We start from the raw sequence: 27,761 nt of genomic DNA, 5'->3' as shown, positions 1-27,761 counted from the left end.
TGTCAACTGTTTAGAAACTTGTACTTAATGGCTACTAAACACACAGTTGACTCGGATAATAATGTATTAATCTTAATAAAGCAAAAGAAAAAATAACAGGCTTAACAATAACATAATAGGTAAATTAATTAATTTGCAATGGTGTTATAAACAAATAATAGTAAAGCTTAAGGTATTAATGGTTTTAAGCAGTCTATCAACTTATAGGTCTGTAAGTAAAAATCAATGTCTAAATGTGTAGGACTTTCAAAAATGTATTATCAGTATAGTTTTAATATCAGTTTTGTGCTGCACCTGAGGATAATTCCAACCCACTTTCATTGTGTGATTTCTTATTCTGTTTTTAATCATGTCTGTTTCAACAATCTTCGATCAATAAAGATGAAACGATCATATTTTTCATTTCAGCACCTCTGTCCTACCTCTGTCTACTGTCCTGATTTACATGTTTCAGGCTGCGTTACCTGGTACGTCACAGTAATCTAAGGTGACTCTGTGCAGGTAGGAGGTGACGCTCAGGTCAAAGCTCCGCCCCTTTCCCTCAGCTCCCAGCTGACACACACTGAGGGCCAGGATGGTCTTCTCCTGATCCGCCTGCTGGGTCAGCTCCAACAGCACCTAAACACAACACACAGTTACGAAAGGCTCTTCCTCTATGAATCAGGTGATGCACAATATGTGAATATCACCAAAATGAACCTCTTTGACTTCAAACTTGAATTGAAATTCAGTGAGTTCCTCGAGAACTGAGCGCTGGTGATCCTCATCCAGCGACTTCTCACTGGTGTCTTCATCTGAATCTGACAAACAGCGGCAAAAATTACTCAAACCACCAGTATTAATGACTATGATTTATGTCTTTAAAAAAATCTTTATTTTAGCAATTAAAAATAACAAATCAGTGTATAGGCAGTACCAACCCGTTTCCATGGTGTGAAGGATGGAGGGGTGAAGATCAAGTACTCGAGGTCGTGCCTCAGCCAAAGACAGCACCTACAGTAGGAAACATCAACAAGGATGATCCTCCATCAGAGAAAATGTCTCTGTAGATTTAAATCAGTAACATTTTACAGGGGTATTTCTGGTCTCTTCTACTTTATTTGAATATTCTAATAAATACATTCATTTTACATATTACTTCTTTATACCTTTTCAGTGGGGGTGGAGGGGGCAGAGTTCATGTTGGGCAGTGGGATGCTGTCGACCAGCTCCAGGACATTCTGGATCTTCTGGTCTGAGATCTTGACGTGCAGAAGCGGTAGCTCTCCGGAAACCTTAAACCTGAAGCACAAACTCCAAATGATCAAATGGCGGTGTCTGGATACGTCTAAACAGAGTCATCTGTCCACAGACGTACCTGGGCATTCGGGCATCCTTCTCCACCATGCACTTCGCCAGCTGAACGGTGAAGTCCATTGGCTGGAGGATGTGCTGCACTGATGAACCCTGCAAACGGGCCGCCTTCCAGGCCCCACCTGGACATGTGAGCAGAAACCAAACACAGGTATGAATAAGAGGAATTATTTTCCCTGGTTGGTGAAAACCTCACTGCACAAGTCAGTCAGTCACAGGAACCTACAACAGTTGTATAGTTGTGTACCTGACTTGGTGTAGAGCACCTGGACTCGTCGCAGCTCCACACTGAATCTCTCATAGGCTCGGTCCATGATCTCCTCCAGAGAGGAGAAGGAGGATGAAGATGAGTTTCTTGTACTCTGTTCCACACTGTTAAACTGCACAAAGACACACACAGGTTAGATTCCACACGTGTTAAGAATGACCTCAGTAGGAATGACTTCAATAAGAGGAAAAACACACCTGTAAGCTGCCAAAATCCACAATGATCAGGTCTGATGTATTACTGTAGAAGCCAGATTTTGGCAGAAGCAGGTAAGAGGGCTTCAAGTCCACCTTCAGGTCTAGAACTTTCCTGGTCTCAATGATGTGAGACAAACCTGCAGGTAGTAAAATCCAGTTGAGTAACGAGTCTCAGAAACCCTTTTTCACTTCTGTACATCTATCACTAGTTCTGGGTCAGTGCTGATGCCAGTTGGGGATTGGTTCAGTTTATGAAAAGTACAAAACAGTTTAGTTTTACAGAGACTAGAGTGCAATGATACTGTGAATCATCCTATAACTGTAGTAAACTGACCTGTGGCTGTTTTCTCTTTGATTTCCTCCAGTTTTGACAGCGTGGCAGACGTCAGCACCTCCAGGTCGACCCCTTTCCCAGTCTTAAAGAATTCAGCCATGCTGTTGACCGTCAGCTGCATGACAAAGACCGGCAGACCAAAACACAACAAAACTATTATTATATGTCTCTAAACTAAATTTAATGAAGAATGGACTACAATTATTACATTTTGAGACAAATCAAACACTTGCTTCCTCATTTGAGTAGGAAGTACCACAAAATATGGGTCCTTTTATGGACACATTCCAAAATTGCAAAGGTAACACTACTGAGTGTGGTTTGATAACATTTTCCACACTAGTCATGAAGTAGAAGTCTTTACTAGGGTAGACAGGTTTCACCTTACATAGTTTGATGGCAGTGACAAGGAAGGGAATTTATTTTTTCTATTGTTTGCCTTTTTTTAATTAGGTTTTTACTTTTTCTTGCTCTTTTTCATTGTTTATTTTATGACTGGATGAGTATACATTTCTATGTTAGAAGGCTCATTGTTTAGAAAAGTATTTAAAAAGAATACACAATAACTGACTAAAATGTGAGATGAAAAACATCTGATCAGAATAAAACAATCCCAGAATAATTAGACATCAGGCGCTCTTTACCGCATCATAGATGATCTCAACAGGCTGCGAGTGGACTCGGAGCATCTGGTCGGCAGAACTGTCTTCAGGGTTTATCTCAAACATAACACTGAGCAGCGAGGAGGTGGAGTCTCCCACAGAGGTGATTAGTGAAGGCACCGCCCCCTGCTGCTGTAAACCAGTCACAAACCAGTGCTCCAGCGCTGCCTCCACCCTGCAGGACAAAGCAGACACATTTCCACCCAACTGCTGACACATCTGTGTGGACGTTTACCTAAATGCAGCCAGATGCTGTGGGCTCACTGACCTGATGGCCTGAGCTCCTGGTCTTTGAGATATTTTGGTGCTGAGATCAATAATTTGGACTTGGAGGATCTCTGGGACATCAGGCTGCTCTCTGATGGTCACTGAAGTCTTGAGGAGTTGGAAGGTGACGACGATGGCAACGTACTGACACACACAAAGACAGACAAATGACGTTGTGATTATTCAGCTGCTTCATTGGAACATTTTTGAACTTTTATCCAGATTGTACATGTGCAAAGATAAATTGAAGGGTTCATACTAGGAGGGACATTTAACTGTCACCTGACTGACTGGGAGCTACAGTGGAACATACCTGCTTAGGTAAAGCCAGGTTGTGAGAGCTACCGCTGTAGCCGATGGCCGTGTACAGCTTCTCCTTCTCCTCAGTAGTCATGATCTCGTCCAAACCTGAGCCTGAAGACAGAGGAATAAACAAACTGTCAGTCAATAATTACATTCACCTTAAATAAATTTTTCATCTTAAATAATTTTGGAGAAACTGAATCATTTTATGAAATAACACAAACATTTCTCTTTGCAGAGGTGTTCAGTTCATTACAAGTGACATGCATCTCATTCACAGGGAGTACATCCCTGTAAAGACCGCTATAAATGCTATTTTATGCCTTTGTTATGTAAAATTATTTTAATGATGCTCCTGATGTGAATACAGAGACTGAAGGATGTTTTCAGTGTCTTTGTGCTTTTCTGATTTCCCCTGCTGCTCCAAAGCCCTTATACCCAAATTTCCTCATCTGACCGTTTTCTTGCAACTTTAAAATCATTATTTTCATTGTGCTTCTACCAAAAACTAAATGTGTTGCACTCAAGCCACATCTCACTGAAGTTGCACTTACACCTATTATTTGCAAGTATTGTTAACCGAACATATTTTAAATTATTACTTCTATTAGTATTTTCTTTTTTGTAAGAAAGCAGCACATCATAATGCAAAACAGTGACTGTTCGCTGATAAATTCTGACCAGCTGCAGGCTTTATGTTGGTGCTTTTAGGTTCCATGCTAGTTTGGTTTGCAGCTTTGTTACAGCATGATCAATACTACCCTCTTACAAAATTATATTTAAAAGAATGACTAATGAATATGATTTTATAAAAGTAATATTAACTTCATATTCAAACCAATTTAATCACTTTATTTAAGACATTTTAAGACTAAAACCCGATGGAATGAAGCAAAATTTAGTGATTCTTTCATTTTACATTTTATTCAATAACATGAGCCCTGAGTGATATCAGCAGCTGAAACATTCTGTATCATTATTAGTGAATTCAAGAGTAATGCTGAACTGTATACATGGTTCCTACAGGTTTCTACAAGTTAAATGCAAGACTTTTTAAGACTACCTAGAACAGAATTTAATGACCATTTCACAGCCTATTTCATGGCCATGCTGGCAAAAGGAAAATGTATTTATTTACTCTAATGCCTTGATTCCCATTGTTCCGAGTCAAATTGATTTCTTGCACTAGGTGCAGCAAACACTTCAACTCCACTCTTGTCAACCAGGTCCAGATGATTTTTTTTCCAACCAGGCATTATTAAATTTACACTTCCTCATGCCTACTCTTCGCTTGTGAGCGGTCCCTTAAAATTCCCAAACTCAACTTTCTCGGGCAATGCACTCATGACTAACAGCTGCACGTGTGTTGGGTTGAATGTTCTGTGATCATTTCTCACCAGGGCTGCAAAGTTAGCGATGATTGGGTCCTAATTTCACCCTAAATTTTCAGGTTGGAATGGGTGGAACTGAGTCGACTAACGGTAATTTCTTTGCAGCTTGGACATTTAACAGACACATTTAAACACAATACAGCAAACAAGTTTATGGCAACAGAACTTAAGACCCACCCTATCACATTCAATACCTATTAAAGACTTTTACTTGGTATTAAATGCAGATTTGTATATTCAAGAGTTTTAAGACTTTTTAAGACCCCATGGGAACCCTGTGTATATGACTTATTAAAAGTTATTGTTGAGCCTTAGATATTCAGTAAGGAAACTTTTAAAATATCAAAAGTTTTAAACTGAGATTACCATGTTTGTCAAAATGGCTGAACAAACCAGACACCAGAGGTCCTGCTGTGTTTCAGTTCACTCACTGTGACTGTGGATGTGATGATCTAGAGCACTCAATAAATGGATCGTGGTGATATGGGACACTGAAAAAAAAATTCTCTGGACATCACTAAGTTAAATTCTACACCCTTTCTAGAGCACCAACAGATTCCATCATATCTGTTGGGTTTCTGTAAATTGGCTTAGAGCAGGGGTGGGCAATCCTGGTCCTCGAGGGCCGGTATCCTGCATGTTTTAATTGTTTCCCTCTTCCAACACACCTGGTTCACATGATAAGCCTATCATCAAGCTCTGCAGAAGTCTGATAATGATCTTCAGGTGTGCTGGAAGAGGGAAACATCTAAACATGCAGGATACCGGCCCTCGAGGACCAGGATTGCCCACCCCTGGCTTAAGAGTCTGGTTTTGACCAACTCTATATGTAAAGTGTCATGAGATAACTTTTGGTGTGATCTGGCTATATAAATAAAATTTGATTGACTGATTGATTTGATTGGTTTTCCCCTGTAAGTCACTTTGGAAAAAAGCGTCTGCCAAATGTATAAATGTAAATCTAAATAAATGTAAATATCCCTCCAGTCTACTTTAAATATCTAAATGTGACCATAAATCTCTGCAGTATTATTTTGTGTCTAATGTAACACTGATAGTCTCTCACTTTGCTCTTCCTTGCTCTCCTCCGGCTCTTGCTCCTCTTTCTTGGATCTCCGACTGAACCAGCTGCCGATGGACCATCCTCCCTGTTTCTGTCCCCCTGCCGCCTTCTTCGCTACCAACTTCTGCCCCGAACGGATCACCTGGAGAAAAGTGAGAAGACATGTAAGGTAACATTTCAGTGAGATTGTTGTGAAAGTGAGTGAAGTGCTTTCAGAATCAGCCCCACGATGTTTACCTCCATTTGTGCCTGCTGCCGTGCCAAAGTGATGTTAAAGACGTCCAAAACTTTTTCCAGATCCTGATGGAAGTACATGTCAGAGAAATTTTAATATTAGACCATGTTCCATTTAAACACATGAATCGAATGCCTTAATTATAGTGTGTCCATAAAGTCTTTTTTACAATTTAACTAATTTATTACAAAAGCAAATGAATAGACAAATCTGTGGAAATTATTACAAAATAAAAAGTAGATATTGAAGGGTTTTTTGCCTCATTTAATTCACCTCTATATGGACACCATTAGTTGCATGAAGCACATCCAGACGGTACTGGATTTGTTTCCATGTTAGCATCAATAGTGTCAATGAACTGATCTTTTCCTTCAGGTAGTTGATGTCCCATATCTTTGTTCGATACACGATATCTTTAACATAATTCCACAGAAAGAAATCCAGGGCAGTGATATCTGGTGAAGGAGGTGTCCAGAGGATTGGACAATCCCTTCCAATCCACCAGTTTGGAAATGTTTGATTTAGAACCCACCAACACTGGTCCCCAATGTGGTGGTGAACCATCTACCAGGAAAACGATGGTTGGTTGAAGGTCGTCCAGTTGTGGTGACACATATTCAGTCAAAAGGTCAAGGTGAACATTTACAGTAATTGAATTCTTGTTGAAGAAAAATGGACCAATGATTGGATTGCACATGATCCCACAGTGTGATTAAAAACTTTGATATCCACTGAGTACATAGAACCAATCTGATTAACATATCTCATGAACTGCTTTTGTATTAAATTTTTAAAATATAAAGAGACTTTGTGGACACCCTGTAGTTCCAAGGTCTAGGCCCTGAACAAGACCTGGATCTGGCGGTCGGTCTCAGGACTTGGCCGGCTCGGGTTGAGTAGTTTGGTCTTATAGGCGCTTCTGTAGGCCCTCAGGTTGTCACGGTGCTGTTTGATGCTGGTCCAGGACCACATGTGGCTACAGCGCCTGATGTGGACCTCCAGGATGCTGTTAAAGAAGTACTTCCACCTGACGGGGACAGAGAAGTCAAAAACTCCACAAAAACCCAGGGGGACATTCAGGTTTGAACAGAAGTTTGTGGGTTTTGTTGGACTGACCAGACTTTGGCATTTCTGTGAACGGGGATATCAGGTCTGAACTTCCTGTAGGGAGCATTCTTCACCATACAGTCGATGGACTCCAACACGTCCACCATGGTCAGGTACTGCAGAGACCATAAACACAGGTGAGGCTATAGGTTACAGATACTGTGTGGATAATTAAGAAAATGTAATATGTAGAAAATCAGACTGAATATTTAAGAATAACTAAATAAATATTTAGATTGTCTCAGTGGCCTTGATTTTGTTGATTTTATCCTTTGTACCCTCACCTCACCTACATGAATCCCTCTCTCGCTGTAATTTACTTTTTCTCTTTATTTATTTATTTTTTTTCTTCTCCTATTTTCTTCTTCTTATTATTTTTTTTCAACATACTTTGTACAGGTATCTAAATTGATATATAAGTCAAAGCATTGGCCTCTTTTTTTTATTTGTTGAAAAACCAACAAAAGTTTAAGTTAAAAAAAACCCTAAATACTAAAAACCAAAACAATTAAGAGAAAAATTAAGGAAAGATTAGATTAGATACTTTATTGATCCCACAAAAGGAAATTCAATGGTCAAGGCAGAAACAGAATAAAGTGCAAGAAAAAAGATGCACGCATAAGGATAATGCAAAAGGCAAACAGTATAAAATAATAATAGTAAATAAATAATAACACTCTACAGACTACATAGATATTTAAAACACTGAGCCACAACACTGAGATAAAACCATGAAAAAACATGTAAAATAAAATCACAGTAATATAACAATTATCTGATGTTAGTGGCAAAATAAAACTGAACACAGTAGTTTTAATGACATAGATATAGTAAATATAATCAGTAAGTAAAGTTGTTAAAAGATGAAGGCAAATGCCACCATACCTGTGGTTTGGTCATCTCTATGGCGATGTTCTGAACCTCCAGGTGCAGCTGAGCTTTTGGAGTCTTCAGCTCAAGCTCAGCGTTGGGGTTGATGCACATTTTAGCTGAAGCAAAAATGGGCCTAAAAACTACAGAGAAACATTCCAATCAGAGAAAGGTAAGTGAAAATACAGATACAAAACTGATAATCAATGGATGTCAGGTGATAAGTGACTGAGGTAACCTGTGTAAAACGAAGACAGGACAGAAACACCAGAACATCCAGTTCTACAAATGGCCACTTGACGCAAGTTCCAACAGTAAGTAAATCCTGATATGCCCCCAAGTTAACATACCTTTACAGTCTGGTACCAAAAATGGGTTTGGTCTAAGACAGGGGTGTCCAAATCCAGTCCTCGAGGGCCGGTATCCTGCATGTTTTAGATATTTCCCTCTTCCATCACACCTGGAAGCCATTCTATTGTTATCAGGCTTCTGCAGAGCTTGATGATGAGCTGATCATTAATTGAACCAGGTGTGCTGGAAGAGGGAAACATCTAAAACATGAAGGATACTGGCCCTCGAGGACCAGGTTTGGACACCCACGGTCTAAGATAATATTAAAGTCATTTTTGAGAGACAGATGGCTGGGCTCTGTTTATCGGATGAAACTTTTATTTTTTTTCCTGACAGAAAGCTCTACTGTAATACATTTTGTCAATACATTCGGAGGATGTAAATGCTTCATCAGTTTTACCAATACTTAATTACAGTACATGACCTGTTAGCATAAATTAGCTGTTTTTGCTAACTTTAGCATTGCTTTTGGATGTATCACATGGCCTGTTACTTAGGCCATCTAAAACTAATTAGTGTGTTTAGCAAGTGTCATTTAGAAAGTATGTAAAATTATTTGGTGGTGTTTAGTAGTTGACATAATTGTATAACATAACTTCCATAACATAATTTTCCAGCTAACAATGCGTTTGGAGTTTTCTGAAAGTTACTTATAACTTGCTGAGTTTTTCACCCCTTCATCTTTCCCAAAAATACTGTCACTTCTGTCTTCAAAAGAAGAAGACATTCAAAACAGTAAATCGGAGTGTTATGACCCTGGGTCATAATTTGCCCATTTATCTGCATGTGTATATGTTTTCTGTTTAGTGTGTGTGTTCTCCCCCGTCCTGTAGGTGTGCTGTGCCCTTTTCGTTTGTGTTACAGGAAGCTGATTGGTGGAGCATGATTGCCCGGCCCCTTTAAAAATGGCCCTAGCTCTTCCGTTCGTCCTCTCTCTTGCTTCCTGCCAGCTCTCATCCATGTGTTGTGTGTGTGGGACCGTCAGTCTTTGTGTGTTCCTGTGATAATTCAATTGTACTCTATATAGTTGTGAATAGATGTTTTGTAAATTCGATCCTTTTCCTGGTAGGGGAGGCCGGCTCTTTTATTTTCCCATTTTCCCCTGTTTTTTGGTTAGGAAGTTTAGGTGAGTTTTCTGTATTTTATTTCTTCCATTTATTTTGAGTAGGTAATTTAGTTTTGAACTCTACAGAAGATATTTTGTTTGTTGTTTTAGCCGTGTCCTCCCCTAACCCTTCTTTAGCTGTTAAAAAAAAAAAAATAAATAAATATTGTGAATTTTAGTTTCGACTGACGTGTGTGCTTGGGAGCTGGGAGGGGACAAAAGAGAGCATATTATGTTCGCCCTGGTGAACCCCTAGGCCGGGGCGTAACACTGAGGTTTCAACACCTTGTCCATTCTTTGACACAGTCTATAGTGGATTGATGTGAATAAACTCACTGTACTGATAGTGAGGCTGCTCATGCTGTTTACTGCTGATCCCAGACTTCAACTGCACCTAAAAGAGAATGATGAGGAAAATGTATGTTTATTTTTTTGTAGCCTCTATTCATTGATATTTTTTTCTCCAAAAAGAAAAAAAATAGTAGCACCCACTCACCACAATGTCTTCCCATGATCCTTTGTAGAACATTGGGCTGTTGACATTCCAGTACGCACACAGACACTCGAGGCGACCGAGCTGAATGAAAAACAAACAGATTTTACGCCATTTTTCTGTTAATATTATATAAGAAGGTGCCATCTGCTGATGCTGATACACAGAAAGCTCTTTTGTTCACATATCACATGGGGACTGATAGGGAAGAAAAACAAAGACAACAAGAAAGTCACCTTGTAGATGATCTTTGCTGCTTCATTCAGGATACACGCCTTCCAGTTTTCATCAGTGGTCTGAAAACAAGGGAAAGTAAATTTTTACTTCCTTAACATACTAAAACAAAAATACAGAGTAGATCTGTTAATAATGATCATTAGTAAAATGTGCTATTGTCACATATTAATGGACCATGTCTAGTCGATACTACAGGTGTGTGTATGGTCCTTTCTTTGATATTTAAAACTATTTGGGGGTTGGATTAGTTTCACATTCAGACCTCTGTGTGTGTTTTACCTGCAGGCTGAGCTCTGACAGTGTGACTCCCATAGACAGGGGGCGCTGTGGGTCTGACAGCTGAAACACATCACAAAGTCACGTACACAGGTTTAATGTCGTCACCACTGACTTGAGTCTAAGAACCAGAACCAGACCTGGACCATAACAGTACTCACATCATCCTCATAACGCAGGTGGATGCTGCTGATCTTCACCTGCAGGTTTTTGATCACCTGAGTGGCCAGTTTCTCCATAAATGTATCTTTTTTCTCTTCCTGTGGTTTTTCTGAAAGTACCAAAGGCAAAAGAGTCATTACATGTAAATCAAAAGTATTTCATTTAGCTACATCTCTGGTGACCTGGTACTACCAAAAAAGGCAAAAAAAAAAAAAAAAAAAATACAACTAAAATGACTCACTAAGTCAACACTTTAAGTGAATACTTGGACATAATCAGATGTGTATTTGCATTTTAGAATAAAATACTGTATATGATGATTCTTGAACAAAAATTATCCAAGATAAAACTTTGGAAATCTAAAAAGATTCTTAAAAGAAGGGAATTCTTCATTTTTTTTTTTTTATGTCAGAAAATCATGGTCACTGTAGGTAAAATATATAGAGCCAAGAAAGGGGGTAACATTTCTGAGGCAAAAGTCATAAATGTATGAGAAAAACTTGCATATTAAAGTGTTAAATCTATAAGGAAAAACACAAAAAACTAAAATAAGTGGAATAGTAGGCGGATCTTACTAATACCCCTGCCCTGCCGCACAACACTTTGCGACTCCTGCTCACTGATTCCCTGCTTAGTCAGGGATTACAATCAAATTTTAAATGAAAGATAATTGCAAACTAGAATAAACTAAATTACTGTCCTTTTTGGGTAATTTAGTCAAACCAAGACAAACATTATTCTGCCCAAGTCTTAAGTTTCAATCTGATCGTACTTTGCCTGCCGAATCGGGTGAATGGTCTTTGGGAATTTGGTTGGACAAAAATCTTGAATGGACGGACAGAAAGACAGACAGTTCACCCTATTGACAGGCGAAGGTATAAAAGATTGATGAATTTCTGAGGAAAAAAACCTTGAATATTCTGTGATATTGTAAAGTCAAATATTTGCAAACAAAAATGCTGAAATTCTCTGAAACTGAAGTTACAAATTCTGAGGAAAAAGCTGTTGCCTCAAACAAATTGCTATGTAGTTTTTCATTGAGCAAGTTTTTTATCTCATAAATATGTGACTTTAATCTCAGTGAATTTCTGCTCCCTACTTTTTTATTTTTATGTATAATGGCCCAAATATACTTTTTGACAGTAGCAGCTAAAAAGAGTTCATTATGATTATAAAATATAACATAATTCTATATGAGAAGACATAAGTACTAAAGTTAATTTTGACTACTTTAAATTTTAAAACACTGACAGATTTATTTTATTTCAACAACTAAATGTCTGAACTGATATTATTTGCTGTTGGTCATGTATCTGGGAAATGTAGAGTGTTTCTGAAATTCTAAGTCAGGTATTGAAGACTGATGTCAGGTGAAAACACATCTCTGAGTCTCCACAGCAGCTAGTGGCCGTACTGTTTGTAGACACACTTGTTCAGTGACCTGTGGAGCGTCTGTTGGTCTCAGGTAAACAGATCAACTCACCTGGTTTGTTGTCGTGTCGTTTCAGTTTCTTCAAACCTTTTTTGCGCTTTTTTTGTTTTTTATGTCCTTTTGAGACTTTGGCAGCGTTAAAGAGAGACAGGCAGTTAGACAGAGAGCCCCGAAACACACCGACAAAAGCAATGAGCACACACACACACACACACACATACATACATACACACACATAAACAACGCAGCCCTGAGAGAGGAGGCGGTTAAGGAGAGAGGTCACAAATTCACAAACACTCATGTAAGGCACCACAGGCGGGTGGAGGTGTGAATACAGCAGTCAGTGACAGAGCAGGGACAGACTGACGAGGGACACTTCACTGACCCTGGACTTAACTAACTGATCAATAAATGAGCTGATGATGAACAGGAACACATTAACATGAATGTTTACACAAATGCACACCTGTTCTGATTGTCGGTGTGTTACATAAGGTTACAGTTTATGTGTTACCATGGTGAGGGTCCCGGTAAACCACCGTCTCCAGATCGAAGAGGAGATCTCCAGTTTGAGATGCTGACAGCAAACGCAGCATGAACAGCACACAAAGGGTTAATTCCATAACAATTAATAATTTCCAATCCATATCTCAGGACAGACGCTAGGAATTCTATTCTATTCTATTCTATTCTATTCTATTCTATTAATCTGCATACAAAAACTGACTTTACATATCCGACGCTCATCTGAATTTTAACTGTGATGGTAATGATGATGATGTTGACTAGACTATGTAAGACTTTTTAACTGTGGTGGGTAGAAAACCATCTACTTGAGTGTCTCAGAGAAGAAATGGAGAAACCACTTGTTGATGTCAGAGCGAGGCTGTAATAAACAGTTTCTGCTGCAGAAATACAGTGATATCTGTCTGACTTGGTCTAATTTCTCTAGTAAGTGTTTCAAGTACTGAGGAGGAGGCCAATAGGAGATATTATAATGCTCTTGAAATAAAGAGAAAGGAAACAGAGGACATTGTACTTGATTCTCCCACTGACTACCATGTCGGAATTTCTATTGAAATTCAGGAAAATTAACTTTCCAACTCCACTAATTTATGTCCTATGCACAAACTCAACAACTAAGAACTGTTTACATGAACTTCTAAAAGAAGCTTGTTCTTCTTCTTTCTTCTTCAATAATAATCAAAGTATAACAGGTTGTAAGGCATGACTGTGTTGAAAGTGACCAATTATAAGAGGGACAATGTTTCCTTTAGTTTTCAACATTTAAATCAACTCAAGCAAGCAAAATACGGACTTGGAAAGAGAACAAACATGTAAGAGCATGTGTTCTTCAGCATTCATGAAGAACAGACTCAGCCATGTGCAGTGGATGTGATGAGTATGTGCAGCTGAGTTATGCACATTTTGTTTCTCACTCCCAGCCCATACACTTCTCAGTTGTTAAATTTGCACACAAGATGTTAACTGTGCAAATGAGCAGTTAACATCCACGTATGTGACGTCATGTGACGTCCAGTCTTTCAGAGGGACTGGATAGATTATATGTTGTTGTTTTTTTAACTCTGGGATCATAAAAGTTCTATATTATTGTAATGGAATAGTAAAACTTGTTCCAACATTGTAGATCAACCTATAAAGAAACTAAACTATTTAACCTATTAAGGTGGATGTTTCTGGATGGTGGGAGGAAGCCAGATTACCCAGAGAGAACCCACATGGACAACAAGAGAACATGCAAACTCCATTTACACTTACTTGTGCATATAAATATTCGTACTGTATACAATTTGTAGATAAGGTAGTGATGCATACACTGGCGACCTTTGTTCCTACCATTGTGTGTATGTTCCTTTCCCATATGGATGAAAAAACTAGACTATCTAAGCAACTATCTAACTGTTAATGAATCAGAATTATTCGAAACTGAAAAGGATGACTACTATTTGGAATAACAAGTGTACTGCCATTTCTCTATATAAGGAAATATCAAAGAAACATCAAGGAGAAATAGTTTGAGTTGCTCTCAAAGAAAAGCATGGAACCTGAAGCAAAAAGGAAAAGAATTTCACTCTTATTTCAACTGAATTTCAACAGAGGCACAGAAGTAACAGTGGGCTGAATGTCTCCTGAAATGACAAATAACCATGTTTAAAAAAGGTCAGAATTTATCATTTATATATTTTAGTTAATGATAGACAGAAAAGTCTGTGTTGGCTGTTTTATAATAAGATGAAGAATAACCGTAAAAAAAAAAAAAATAAAAATGGTATCAGAAATCTTGGATATGAATAAGTCATGTTATATGAAAAACACTAAACACTAAATTAGTTAGAGAATAAAAAAACATGGCATTTCCCTTTGTGTTAAGGAACAAGTAAGTTAATTAGCCTCTTTCGACTTTGCAGATCTTGCAATGTACCTATTGTACATGTTCATATCATGATGACAATTAGAGCTGCACAATATATCGTTTGAGGATCATCATCGCAATGTACGTGTGCGCAATAGTCACATTGCAGGTCCTGCAATGTAGGAGGCAAATGAACTCAACATGCTCTCATCTAATTTCACGCTGGGTACCAGACACACTCTGGGCACAGCGATCCACCAATCACAATTGTTCTTAATCAGTTTGCTGAAGCAGACCACGCCCCTGCACATGGAGTGAGTTGTTGGAAATAATATTGAAAAATGAGCAACGAACAAGAGAAAATCACCGAAAACTAAGACTTGGTGCCAAAAAGAAAAGCAACGTCAGTTATCTGAAATTATTTCAGCTACAAGAAGGATAATACTGAAACACGTGTTCTGTGCTGTCAGTGCCTCGCAACTGTTGCCACAACAAGAGGTAACACAACTAATTTGTTTGACATTTACGTCGGCATCACACAGCTATTATATTCTCCTGAGAATTTTTTCATATTGCTATGTCTATTGCAGGGTCAAAAAAAATCGCAATGTGAGTTTTTTCCAATATCGCGCAGCCCTAATGACAATGCTGAACCAGGTTGAACCTGGTGCAGCCATAGTTGGGTTGTGGTTGTGAATGAGGCCCATCGACACTGAACCCGACCATTTTATTGAACAGTGAAAACAAACTGTTATCATCAAAGAGGAGCTTTGATAAGGTTAGACTAAAACACCAGGCATTCTTAAAATGAAATCAGGTGTTTAATCCCAGATCAAATGTGTGTTGAAGGACCTTGCATTAGCGCCTTCTGTGGATGTAATGTTCCTTGCTCTTTGTTTTCTGTTTTAAGATGGGTTTATCAGTGATGTCGCAGATGGAGCAGCAGGATTTACCAATAAAGTGTTCATCACCATCATCATCATCAGATGCATCACTATGCTAAACAACCTACACCTAGAATTCCAGCATATAATACCAATAATAATCTTTTGATTGAATATTTGTATTTATCCACTGCTTCCTGTACAGAAGAGCCATAGGTGGACCAAAGGTTTCATTTTATCTACCCTTAAACTACTCAGACGTCTTGAGCCGATAGGGTTAAATCTTTAAAGCATCAGTCAGACATCAAGCAGCAGAGGAAACGGGAAGCAGCAGAAACAGAAGCCACCAGCTGAGGAGTTTTAAGATCAGGCAGAGGTCAGTCATGGGTCAGGCAGAGGTCAGTCATGGGTCAGGCAGAGGTCAGTCAGAGGTCAGTTGGAGGTCAGTCTCACCTCTGCGTGCTGCCATCTGCAGAGCATCTTCGATACGCTGCAGTTCCCTCTGCTTTAGCTCCTGCTGGTAACGGTCCTCCTTCACCGCATCATACTTTATAGCTGCACAAAGACAGAAAAAAAACATAGAAAGAAGAAAAAAAAATTAATACACTTTAATTTACAATTTACAAATATTTGATCAACTCTGAGCTGAAAAGATACTAAGTATTTCTAATTTTTTTCAGTTTTCATCTTTTATAAATTGACATACTAGCTTAAGATTAGTTAAACATCTAAACTACAGTAAGTAAACTAGTATTTGGAAAATAAAATCATAAAAGTAATTGGCCTTTTGGCGGAGTCTTAAACTTCTTTAGGCCAATGTCATGTGACTCCACACCTGCTCAGTCAGGTGATCAGGTGTAACAATGAATGTACTGATCTGTCAGTTTCAGTTCTATAAAAAAAAGTTGTTAAACCTCCACCCTGCTTTGGTGAGTTTCCAATGAATAAAGCAGAAATTCTCCCAGTCCTCCCAGTATTAGTCTATGAACCAGTAAACCAGCAAACCTCAGAGTCCAGAGGAAACCCAGATCAAAAACCAACTATTTCTACTAGTCAGCCCCAGCTCTGAGATGAAACGCATTAAGAGAAGAAGCAGAGAGAGAGCAGGGCTGCACGACAGGACGTCAACTCTAACAGGATGTGATGGAGTAATGCTGATGACAACGTACCTCTGGATTTATCAGTCATTTGAAGCCGTGTTAGCAGATGGTTAGCATCATCAGCTAATTTAACGTAGCTCATAACAGACTCAGTGGTTGAAGCACAAATTGTTCCACACAAGCAAAAATGCAACTACTTCCTGTCACCAGTATTTCATCACAATGTATGTCATTTTCTGGGATGTAAATAATACAATGTTACCTTTGTTTTGGTTTTTTTGCATTACTCCTTTGTAATAAAATGTTGAGGCTCTCCAGTTTTTGTACTTTTCCTTCAAATGTGTTGCGCTACATTCCCAAGTGTTAAATACAAGATAAATCCAAATTTATAGGAGTATTGCGGAATCAGTGACATCTTTTAAATCAATTCTTAAAACACATTTTTATAGACTTGCGTTTATGTGATGTTTGTCCCTTTTAATTTTTAATTTTAATTTTTTGAATTTGAATTTTATCCTGTTTGATTATTAATTTATATTCTCATGCATGATGTTGCTTCATCTCATTTCTTCATTTTTGCATTGGTTTGACAGCATCATGTTACGTTCTCCCTGCCCTCTTTACTCCGATTCACTTCATTTATTCAAAGTGTCATGTTTTTGCATTTGTTGTACACATCTTTCTTATTGTGTTGCTTCTGTTTTAATGTTTTTACTTGCATCTTGTATCCTGCTGTTGTGCCCTCTGCTTTGTCTGTCAAAGCACTTTGTAAACTTTGTTTTAAAAGGTGCTATGTAAATAAAGCTATTATCTACATCTATAACAAATACTGGGTCGTGATTTACCGTGACAGAAATGCATTGACATATTTACATTGGAACATCCTAGATTTTAAAGCGACAGCATTTGTTGTGTGTGTTCACAAAAGACATTTCAAGTAATGTCTGACAGTTTACAATGGGGAATAGAAAGATTTCCTAACCATAATTGATATGCATGTGCTCTTCTAATATTCATTTTCAGTGTCATGTTAGACAGTTATTTGATGCCTATGCAAAGTGATTAGTGTTCTTACAATTATAAAACCAGACAAAAACACAGGGGATAATTAAAAACTTCATGTTATGACTCCTTAGATATTCCTTAGTGAAAAGAAAAGTTAAAGTTAAAGGTTAACTGCCTTTACTATCCCTGGAGGGAAATTTCGTCAGTGTATTCCACCTATCCTAAAAAACATAAACACACACAGTATCTAGCAATAGCATTAGCATGGGCACACAGCACATATTAGGATCAGTGAGCATTGAAGGTGCTCAGGGACCAACTCCAGATCTTCATCAGCACCGTGGTCTGGGACACTGACAGGAGAATTAACCTACATACAGTATACCTGTTTTTAATGGGGGGGGGGGGGGGGGGGGGCAAAGAAAGTACATGTAAAGTCAACACAGAAAGGCTGAAGTCTGCCTGAGGGTTCTAGCTGTGAGGTGGAAGTGCTAACCACTCTGCCTCTGTGCATGACTTAACACAATGACAGAGGACATTTTTGTGGACTTCATTTGGTGTATGTAACCATAAGCGGAACCTTGACAGTTTTTTAGAGTACCGTCAAAAGCTTTGTGTCATTTCCCTTCAGTCTCCCTGACCAGAACAGCAGTCTGTAGTTCAAATATCATTGGCTGATTTGAGTGTATTTGAGGATTGATCAGCGAACATTCCAATGATAAGCTGTAGTTATTTAGTCTTTTATTTTATTATTTCTAAAGCCAAACATAAAACTATTTTGTTGAAATCTCATACAATTATTGAAATACTGGTGATGCAAATTAGTTGTGTTGTCTCACAAACACAACAATCGTTATAAAAAGTCTTTCACAGTAAATTCAGGCCATGTAAAAATTCAAATTAGACTAAGAGCAAAAACAGTATTTAGGTGTATGTGAATGTATGTTTTCATCAGCATAGAAATCCAGTTGATGTTTGACTGATTTATTGATTTGTTTTTCATGTAGACTTAGTGCAGCCCTGACAGCAAGCACAGAAACCTGATCGGACCTGTACCACCACCTCTGAACCTCGGCGTCTTACCAGCTTACCATTATACGGACGACTTTTCAGCTCACTTTCAGCTGGAACACACATATAACAACTGAGAACACACTTATCATCGTACATTGTTGAGTAATAACACACATACACACATTAGTAATAACAATTACTGACGCACATGTCTGTATGTACCGGCTCTGCTAGTGTCTGAAAATATTCCACCTTAACAATCCGTTCATTCAGTCAATAATTACCAATAAAAATGTAGAAATGGTGTAAATGTTGAACTTCTGAATCTGAGAGTAAACATCCTGCTGTATTTTTCACATTTTTGTAAAAGACATCTGTTATGGATTAACCAGTGTGGAAGAGCTTACTCACATCTGGATCCATCAGTCACTTTTGGACGTTTCTTTGTGACCAGGGACTCACATAACTCACATTTCAGTTTCAGGATATCTTCAAAGCTGTGACTGGCTTTTGTATAATTTTATGGTGTTATGGTAAATAATTCTTAAAATCTCAAATAATCTCAAATTTCTATAATAATAGTACTGACATGTCAGAAGACTACAAAGATGAACACAACATGCATTTGAGAGACACAGTCCCAATATATTCAGATTAACCCAGTGTTTGCTCCATAGTATGTGATGTGGGTTAACATGAGCTAAGTAGCTAAACGCACAGCTGGTCACAAAGCTAAACTTCTCTGTGTCCTAAAACATCATTGCCAGTATTTCTATTATGTGGTGGTATATGGCCTCAAATGTTACACAAGTATCTAACTTAAAGCTAAAACATAACTCATTTATAATTATTATTCAGATGTCTTTGCTTGCTAACAACTCTGTTCTAAGCTAACTAATGACCAAACACAGGAGTTTAATGATTTATTACATGAACATTACAACATTAACTGTGGGAAGGATTGAAGGGTCAGCTCTATAATCATTTAATAAATGAACAAAGTTTAAAAAAAAAACAAAAAAAAACTTAATTTTATTTTTGAACATTTAAAACTGCTAGGATTAAATCACTTTAGTCAGGGTACAATGTTTTCCTATGTCTGCATGATATTTTATCACATCAGCTCTAATAGTTTGCGTGCAGTGATAACTTCTATAATTCCACTCTATGTTACATGATTAAAAAACCCTTTGTCTCTTTAAACACATAAGCCTTCTTCTCCCTGACTGGCCCTCAGCTCGGTGCTGGTAGAGCTTTAAACTGGACTTACTCGCTCCAGGAACCACCAGCAGGTATAGGCCGTCCAACGTGGCCACCACAGCATCGTTGTACAGGTTCTTCCATGGGATCTTCAATGTTAGTTTCCCTGGACACACAAAAAGGTGTCATCAGCATATTTTTGTCACGACACATGACTTTAAACCTGACTTTACTATATGTAGAAAAACTATTTCTTTGGAAACCTAAATGTAGCTGGAAAGAACATAAACACAAATGAAACTACTGGAAGTAGATACAAAATAAGAAAAAACTGCTAAACAGTGTTTTTTTTTTTTTATTGTTCTGTTTCTTAGTAATATGTATATTTATTTATTGCAAATGTGTACAGCACTTTGGCCAACCCTGCTGTTGTTTTAAAGTGCTTTACAAATAAAATTGGATTGGATTGATATTCCATACATTTGTTTTAATGGTTTTCTCTTCAGTTTCAGTCTGTAATAACTGGTTCTAATCAAAATACTATTGAAAAAATAGGAATGTATTCAACAATATGAACAATACTAGACTTTTATAAAAGCTGCAGTTAGAAGTGACTCTGATTCACAAACATTTCTCCGCAATTAAAATTGATGAACATAATATTTTGAAAAGGTCTAGATTTATTGAAGCATTATTTTCAATCAACTGCAGGTGAAAATAAATTAGTGATTCATTTTTTCCTCCTCAGCTTCCCTGTTTGGCAAACATACATCAATTTAGTCAGACTGTCTGTGGCGTTGAAAGGGTAAAGCCTTTGACACAGTTTTTATCTGTCAACAGATTGACAGATTTAATTCCCTGAGAGGAACTAATACCACACTGATTGCAGGAAAGCTTCAGTAAACATCTCTGTTGTCCCTGGGCAACTTGTAAGCTGCAGCTCATCCATAAATGCAACACAACACAAATACCCTGGACAAAGGTCAAAGACTTAACTCAGAATAAAAACTACAAGAACTAATAATTCCTTAACTTATATCATCAAAAATAAAAAAGACAAATTATAGTGTGTGAAAAATACACTCAAAGATTTCAACATTCTACTGAGAAAGAAGACATTTTTGTTTCTTATGTTCTAGAATCTCCCTTAAAATTGCAATGAGGTGATTGTAGAGAATGTTTCGACCTTTTTTTTTATTCTTAAGGCGTTTATGAGATACCGTGTTCACAACAATCAGAATCAGACAGACATATGAAAAGATTAACTTTAGCCATAGCATCACCAGCACAGAGGCATAAAGAGACCATCTAAAATATGCCCGGTATTAAAACAGTTCAACCAAGGTCTAAATTTTCATAATTTTGTGAAGAGATGCAATGTCATACAATAACAAATACAGTTTTAAACTAAACTCATACACAATGATCTAAAATATTTTTCATTTACATAAAAACTGAGCCAGTGTTTGTCATCTTGTCTAGGGTTTTTATTAAGGTCTAGTCCAGTCAGTCATAGTAGATGACATAATGGGCCTTAATGCTGAATGCCACCCACAATAAAATGCAAAAAAGGAGAAGAGGAAGTCTGTTCAGAGTTTCAAAACACAGTTAATATCATATTCCATTTCTTCACTTCAAATCCTCCTTAATGCAGCAAAATCTTACACACTAGTCATTTACATACAATGTAAATTATTACTAAAACATCTTAATATACAGTACACTGGATGAATAATGGCTCAGTGTCTCAAACAGCACAGTCAGAAAACATCTTCACAGCTGTTATCATGAGACAGCAGCTGTCCTCTCATACTGTTCATTTCCACCAACTGACATCAGATTATTTCTAACGATGAAGGTTGAGGACTCACCGATCTGTCCAGCTTTCACTCTGAATGGGACATCAAACTCACTCTGAAACACAAACAGGTGAATTTATTATATTTGTGAAAATGACAACGGCTGACAGCCACATCAGGCAGGGTGTAATCAGTCAGTTTATTTTTCATCTTGTCACATTTCACTTGAAAAACCGAGTGTGACGATATCATTGTCTGACTGGAGAGACTGTGCTGTTATCGCCACATTATCTCTAACACATCTATTCTGAGTGTCATGTGACCACATGTGTTTACACCACAGCTCCACTGATTTAACACATAAGGGTTTATCTGTGAGGACGATGTGTGATGTGCGGTAGCCTGGCTTCAACAGCAGACCTCCACCACACTGCAGCTGCTTGAGGTCAGGAACCAGGCAGAACCAGTCTGCAGAGCACTAAAATAAAACTACTCAGACAGGCGCTACTGGTCTGAGTCATAACCTGTGTTTACTCTGCAGAAATAACATTTGATATAAATGTGGAAGGTACAGAAAAAGTGCCAATCAGAGAACTCATCAGTTTTTTAGCAGTTTCTCAGTCTCAGAGCTCAAAGTTCTTCCCAATTTCAGAACAGAGAGTGTTGTGTTTTGGAATAGTCTCTTTAAAATGGATCCCCTCTGAATGATGACATCAGAGGTAGGGGCGGAGCCTTAGTCAGCAGTCTCTGGACTTACCAAAGCATTTTCTTTCACTTTCAAGTTTTCAAGAACCACATTCCCTGTGGAGACAGAACAGATAGTTACCACAGGAGACAGATGGTGTCAGCCCGATCCTTGTGCTTCAAACAGTGTTAAGACAATATCTGTCGGAAACAAACATGGATACAAATTCAAAGCATTCCCACAGGTGGTTGACCTGACTTAAAGTGTTTTTGGATGATAATATTTATGTTAAAGGGTATTATCCAAGGGATTGACAACAGATTTCTTTTCTAAAGTTATCCTCATATACAAAATGATAATAATATTGAGCCCATTTACATGACCATAAAAATCCAATAACTGGGAGTAATCTGATAATTGCCATAATCAGATGTGTGTACATGCACTTCAGAAATGTGATAATCGAAAAACCCTGGTTTACATGTTTCAGTCCATTATTTGATTTCTTTCGGAGTATGTACATATGTTATGATGCAAGACGTACACTTCCTGTCATTTTCAAAACATCTGGTCTTGTCTTGTTGACCATGGCGACACCTACAGTGTCAGCATTAGCTGTCCTAATGTGGGAGTAGCTAATAAGACTACAAAATAGGTCACATGTTGCTGCTATCCTTCATTTCATTGTTTGTTTACCTTTTTCCTTAGGCTCACATTGTCACTGTGTTACTTCCATTTATATACTTCTTTTATTTTATTTTTTTTTTTACATATGCGTGTGATGTAAAAAAAATCAAAAGAAATCAGATTAACCTGCATACATGCGTGAAGACTTTGGAGTATTGGGGAGCAATCAAGGTGTGTTAATTCAATTTCTCAGAATTAAATAACTGCTGTTATCAGATAACAGATTATCCTGTTTACATGATCACTTGAATAATCTGATAACTCCAGAAATCAGATACTGATTGGCAGACTGGAGTGCATGTAAACAGACTCAATGATGCTGTTCATTCAAAGATGATTTATCTGTGGGTTTCCTCAAAGGGGCAACGACCCCATCTTGAAACTGAAAGGAATGTGTGACTATCTGAACCAAAACAACATTCTGGCAAAAAAAAAAAAAAAATCCTAACTCCCATCAACGTCCATCGAGTTTTCTTTAAAAACACAGTCAATAAATGCTTTTCCAGAAGTCATTCTGGTCACTCTTCATCAGGACAATCTGGTCTGCTGATGGGAGTTTTGTCAATTATTGCTCCGTTAATAAGATTTAATGAAATATATATATCAATGTCTACGGTGTGGAAACTGATTAACAGATAGCTCTCCTGCTGATTTGGATTCATGAAACAAAGGATTTTTTCTTTTCTGACAGTTCAATATGGGTATGATTAGGAGGCTACACTAACAAGACTGTCAGATAATTTTGTTGCACAAATGTTTTGTACAGTTTACCAAAACGTAATAAATTACCAGGCATGTTACTTTACTGATAATGTTTGTTGTTGCATTGTGCATTCTGTCAGCTACCATGTGTGAACATAACTCAAAGCTGGCATTACAATTCTGCAGCTCTCTGGCTGCAAATCAGTCCAAATGAAAAAAGTCCAGGGCTGGAGTCACATCTGAGCTAAATAAGAAAGTAAGAAAAGCTAACTGTGCATCACAGGACAGCCTAAAAACCAAGTCCAGAGAAGAGGGCAGCATTCTTGCTTCTTCTCAGACTACTTGAATTACAATATGCTGAAAGCTAATTCTGAAATTTTTGCTCAGTAACACAAGTATGCATCGCAGCTTTAAGATCTTTAGTTAGAAGTGGCAGTTAAGTTAGTGGTGGGATTAGATTGGTGACAGTTGTTGCTCTTCCTCCCCTCCACTGACCTCTTCTGTAAATATGGTCACTTCTGGGTCCAAAAAAACACAAGGCCACAAAAAAGGCCACAAACGAACAGGTCTAGTCACAGTGGATACGTTCATGCTTTTTTTACACAGTTGACTGTCAGCACCTCAAAGCACCCCAGATGAAAGCAAAGTATGTAAGAAGAAAAACCTTCCCTCTGACAGGTGTAACACAAATATGTCAGAAGGTATGAGGAAACACAGGAGGAAACACTGAGACACCACGTTCACTCTGCTTAACATGATCAGTACTATAATTATTACAAACATTATTGTTTTTCTCATAACCAACTGACATGCAAACATAATAAATTGAACACAAGTCCATGTTGATACGTTGTTCATTATTTACCTCAAATTATTTCATGTATTTCTGTTTGTGGTGAAGTACATATACATTTGTATGATATCCAGCAGAGGTATGTAGCTTTTCTCTTCCATGCTGTCGATGCTGATGATGTGTTTTATATGGAGCAATTATTCATAATGCAGCACTAAATAGTCTGATCCCCTTGTGATAACCAGTTAATTATAATTTTGCCACAACTTAGATCAAAACATGATAAATGCTGATGCTAAGGGATCTGCAGGTGAATTACATCAGTTGTAACTACTATAAAGATTTTAGTCTTTTGCAATTGTAGAAGCTATTCTAATATAAACGTCAAAGCATTAGATTCAGTTTCCACCACACACTTCCTCCACAGAGGATGGATTATGCATGAAGACAAACATCTCTCTGCTCTATTGATCCATTTATTCTGCGTTTCATGTTACTATTCTTCCAACTGAGGTGATGTTTCAAAGCACAAACAGCTTCAGCTTCACACTTCTTTCCAAAAAATACATCAGCCTGATATATTCGAATAATTTAAAGTAACCTGGTAAATTAAACTCAGATTAATGTCTGTTTATCGGGTGGGTCTAACCCAAACGGTAAGCAGACTCTGGGCTTCAGATGAAAACAGTCTGTGCAGGAAAAGTGCTGTGAGCTGATAACCAGAGGCTTTCCATTCTCTGTTAATTACATTAACCCTGTTTGGCCTGTCAGCCGCCGGCCACGCCCTCCGTTTAACTGTTTGCTTTCTGGACAATTTCAGGTGTTCACATACAATTTGATCGGGTATCAGCTGGACACAGATGGGCAGAGGGCTGGAGGTCACTGTCCACGTAGGAGCGGTTTGTTTACACCCGCTGCTGGTCCTGTTGAGTGACGTCTAATAACGGAGACGTTTAAACCAAACCTCGTCTGAAAATCTGACAATTACAAGTAAATCTCTTAGCAGTTACAAGTTTCCACATTAAAAACGCAAGTGTCATTGACTTCTCAATTCTGTTGAAGTTGTTGAATAATTCGGCACGAATGTAATGTAAACACAACTCTTCTCGTCTAAACTGTCCATGAAATTACCAAAATAAACCCGTAGTTTCCGCCGACGTATTTATCCATTCTCTAGCCGACATACGGCAGGAACAGGAGGGGAAGCTTTCACTCAAGATATAATTTCATGGGACAAAAAGCTTATTGGGGAGTCGGATTAATGCCGATATTAACGGTATAAGTTACAGTTCATGATGAAGTGTTTGTTTGTGTTGGCCACTATATTTTGGTTGTAGATAGGAGCTTATGTGTGTAAAATTGTGTTGTTTCTAGACGGAGTTCTGTACGGGTAGCTTTAGCTAGCTGCTGAGCTCACCACTCCAGATCCCTATCTTCAGCTGGGACTTGTCCAGGTTCTCCACATAGTCTCCGATGAATTTGTTGAGTAGGTCGCTGACCAGAGACTCGAACACCATGACTAAAAGCTCCGGGTCCGGCCGACCGTCTTGCCTGGTCAGCGCCGCAGCGTCAACCTGCACCTGATTTCCGCTTAAGGAGGAGGAGGTGACAGAAAGCGACGATCGACTCTCTCTGGGATCGACTGGAGTTGTGTTTGATTAGTGCTGTCTGCGCGTGGACAGTCAGCCTGCGGTGAGAGAGCATCGATCAGGTCAGGTGAGGCTGAGTCAGGCAATGGAAAGGGAGGATCTGTGTTCAAACTGTCCTGCTTATATACAATAAAAGTGTGTCAGTGCTGTTTTTCTTTGCTTTCACTGCCAGAGGGTAGAAACAACAGTGGATTAGCAGAGATAGAGCCACATTTTTACTGCCATTGTTGTCTCTTTGTTCATTTTCAGACTGAGCTCCTGATGTGACCATGTGACTGAATTCAATGAGCAATTTTAACTATAAAAAAAAAAAATACATCAGCACAAACAAAAAGTCTGTGGTTGACATGTTTAACATTGAGCAATAAAAATTCAGGATAACAACTATAAGTCAAGTCAAGTTTATTTGTATAGCACATTTCAGCAGCAAGGCAAGTCAAGGTGCCTCACACAGGACATTGAAATATGACAGGGAAAAAGAAACACATTTAAAACATTAGAAAAGAAACATGTAAAAGGTGATTAAAAACAGCAAGTAAGAAAACAACACATAAAACCCCCTCCCCCCATAAATAAATAAATAAAAACACACACATATTAAAGTAAGAATTGCAAGTTTTTGCAAGTTTAAATTTTTATTTGGCAGTAAATATTACACATGCAGCACACACTGAAATGGAACCTTTACATTTAACCCATCACTGGATGAACGGTGCAGGAACATGCCACACACTGCAGACTTGGAGCTGTGGGCTGCCAGGTCAGGTGCCCAGGGAGCAAATTGGGGTTTGAGTGCATTGCTCAAGGGCACATCAGCCAACAATTTCTGTCTGTTTTTTTTAATGGTTCTTGGTTTTCCACACTATGGCAGACAGAGTGATGCACTACTCCCCCCTACTGGTCAGATATTTTCACAGTGGCACATTGAGCCTTAGCTGTGAAGAGATTCACTTCCTATTTCTGCAACACATTACACTGACATCTCTGACATTACATTAATAATAATAATGATAATGGATTGGATTTTATATAGCGCTTTTCTAGACACCCAAAGCACTTTACATTATTGATCCATTATTCATTCGCTCTCATATTCTCCCTCTGGTGGTGGTAAACTACATATGTAGCCACAGTTGCCCTGGGGCAGACTGACAGAAGCGTGGCTGACAATTCGCGCCTCCGACCACCACCAAACATTCATACGCATTAGATCTCTTGATATTCTGAGTTAATTTTTCAAAACTTTAAGACAGAAATACTAAGTACTGGACATAAGTATGTCATGTTCATGGGAAGTAGCTACCTTCCCAAAGTATGTGCTGTTGCATGTGGTATACACACAAATGGGACATAATGCTTGCCTTGAACTGTGACCTTTTTAACACCATTAACTGGACTATGATAGCTTCACACTAAAGAATTGGAAGTCACAGGAATAGCAAGAAAAGCATGATGGCTTGCATAATGCAAAATGTAGGGTGCTTGCGCAGGTCTTGAAAGTCTTAAAATGTATGGAATTTTGAAATACTGTTTTCCAGACCTTGAAAAGTCTGGAATTTTGTGTGAAAGTCTTAATGAAGTATGGATAAAAGCATAGTCAAATTTTAGACTATGTTGAAAGGCACATAATCTTGTAAAATAAGAAACGCATGAGGAAAACATATAACAAACTTGCTATGATTTGCCTAACCTGGAATGTACTGGGATGATATTCAATCAAAGCTTGTGTAGCCTACGAGTTCAATTTGAGTCATGTGTCTGAA

The 27,761-nt window shown here is 38.2% G+C and overlaps 1 protein-coding gene across 11 annotated transcripts in view; it reads right to left on the bottom strand.

Moving 5' to 3' along the window:
• vps13c (vacuolar protein sorting 13 homolog C) overlaps nt 1–25,958 on the bottom strand; it is an 80,124-nt gene extending 54,166 nt beyond the window's left edge. For all 11 annotated transcript variants that reach the window (XM_030130833.1, XM_030130836.1, XM_030130834.1 and 8 more), the window contains exons 1-28: nt 25,767–25,958; nt 22,240–22,283; nt 21,555–21,597; nt 19,754–19,849; nt 15,818–15,919; nt 12,621–12,683; nt 12,158–12,232; nt 10,674–10,783; nt 10,516–10,575; nt 10,236–10,295; nt 10,003–10,083; nt 9,843–9,900; nt 8,066–8,193; nt 7,190–7,296; nt 6,926–7,100; nt 6,076–6,138; nt 5,842–5,980; nt 3,395–3,495; nt 3,083–3,225; nt 2,797–2,989; nt 2,153–2,267; nt 1,819–1,955; nt 1,601–1,733; nt 1,358–1,475; nt 1,149–1,281; nt 921–993; nt 700–800; nt 465–618 (exon numbers count right to left, since the gene is read on the bottom strand). In XM_030130833.1, coding sequence (XP_029986693.1) covers nt 465–618; nt 700–800; nt 921–993; nt 1,149–1,281; nt 1,358–1,475; nt 1,601–1,733; nt 1,819–1,955; nt 2,153–2,267; nt 2,797–2,989; nt 3,083–3,225; nt 3,395–3,495; nt 5,842–5,980; nt 6,076–6,138; nt 6,926–7,100; nt 7,190–7,296; nt 8,066–8,193; nt 9,843–9,900; nt 10,003–10,083; nt 10,236–10,295; nt 10,516–10,575; nt 10,674–10,783; nt 12,158–12,232; nt 12,621–12,683; nt 15,818–15,919; nt 19,754–19,849; nt 21,555–21,597; nt 22,240–22,283; nt 25,767–25,866 — 2,905 coding nt within the window. In that variant the 5' untranslated portion in view covers nt 25,867–25,958. The remainder of the gene's footprint in view (nt 1–464; nt 619–699; nt 801–920; nt 994–1,148; nt 1,282–1,357; nt 1,476–1,600; nt 1,734–1,818; nt 1,956–2,152; nt 2,268–2,796; nt 2,990–3,082; nt 3,226–3,394; nt 3,496–5,841; nt 5,981–6,075; nt 6,139–6,925; nt 7,101–7,189; nt 7,297–8,065; nt 8,194–9,842; nt 9,901–10,002; nt 10,084–10,235; nt 10,296–10,515; nt 10,576–10,673; nt 10,784–12,157; nt 12,233–12,620; nt 12,684–15,817; nt 15,920–19,753; nt 19,850–21,554; nt 21,598–22,239; nt 22,284–25,766) is intronic.
• Nucleotides 25,959–27,761: the final 1,803 nt, after the last annotated feature.

This window comes from Sphaeramia orbicularis, chromosome 3 (assembly GCF_902148855.1).
Source record: "Sphaeramia orbicularis chromosome 3, fSphaOr1.1, whole genome shotgun sequence".
Taxonomy (NCBI): domain Eukaryota; kingdom Metazoa; phylum Chordata; class Actinopteri; order Kurtiformes; family Apogonidae; genus Sphaeramia; species Sphaeramia orbicularis.
Note: the sequence above shows the minus strand (reverse complement) of the source record. Positions and strands in the feature narration are given on the sequence as shown.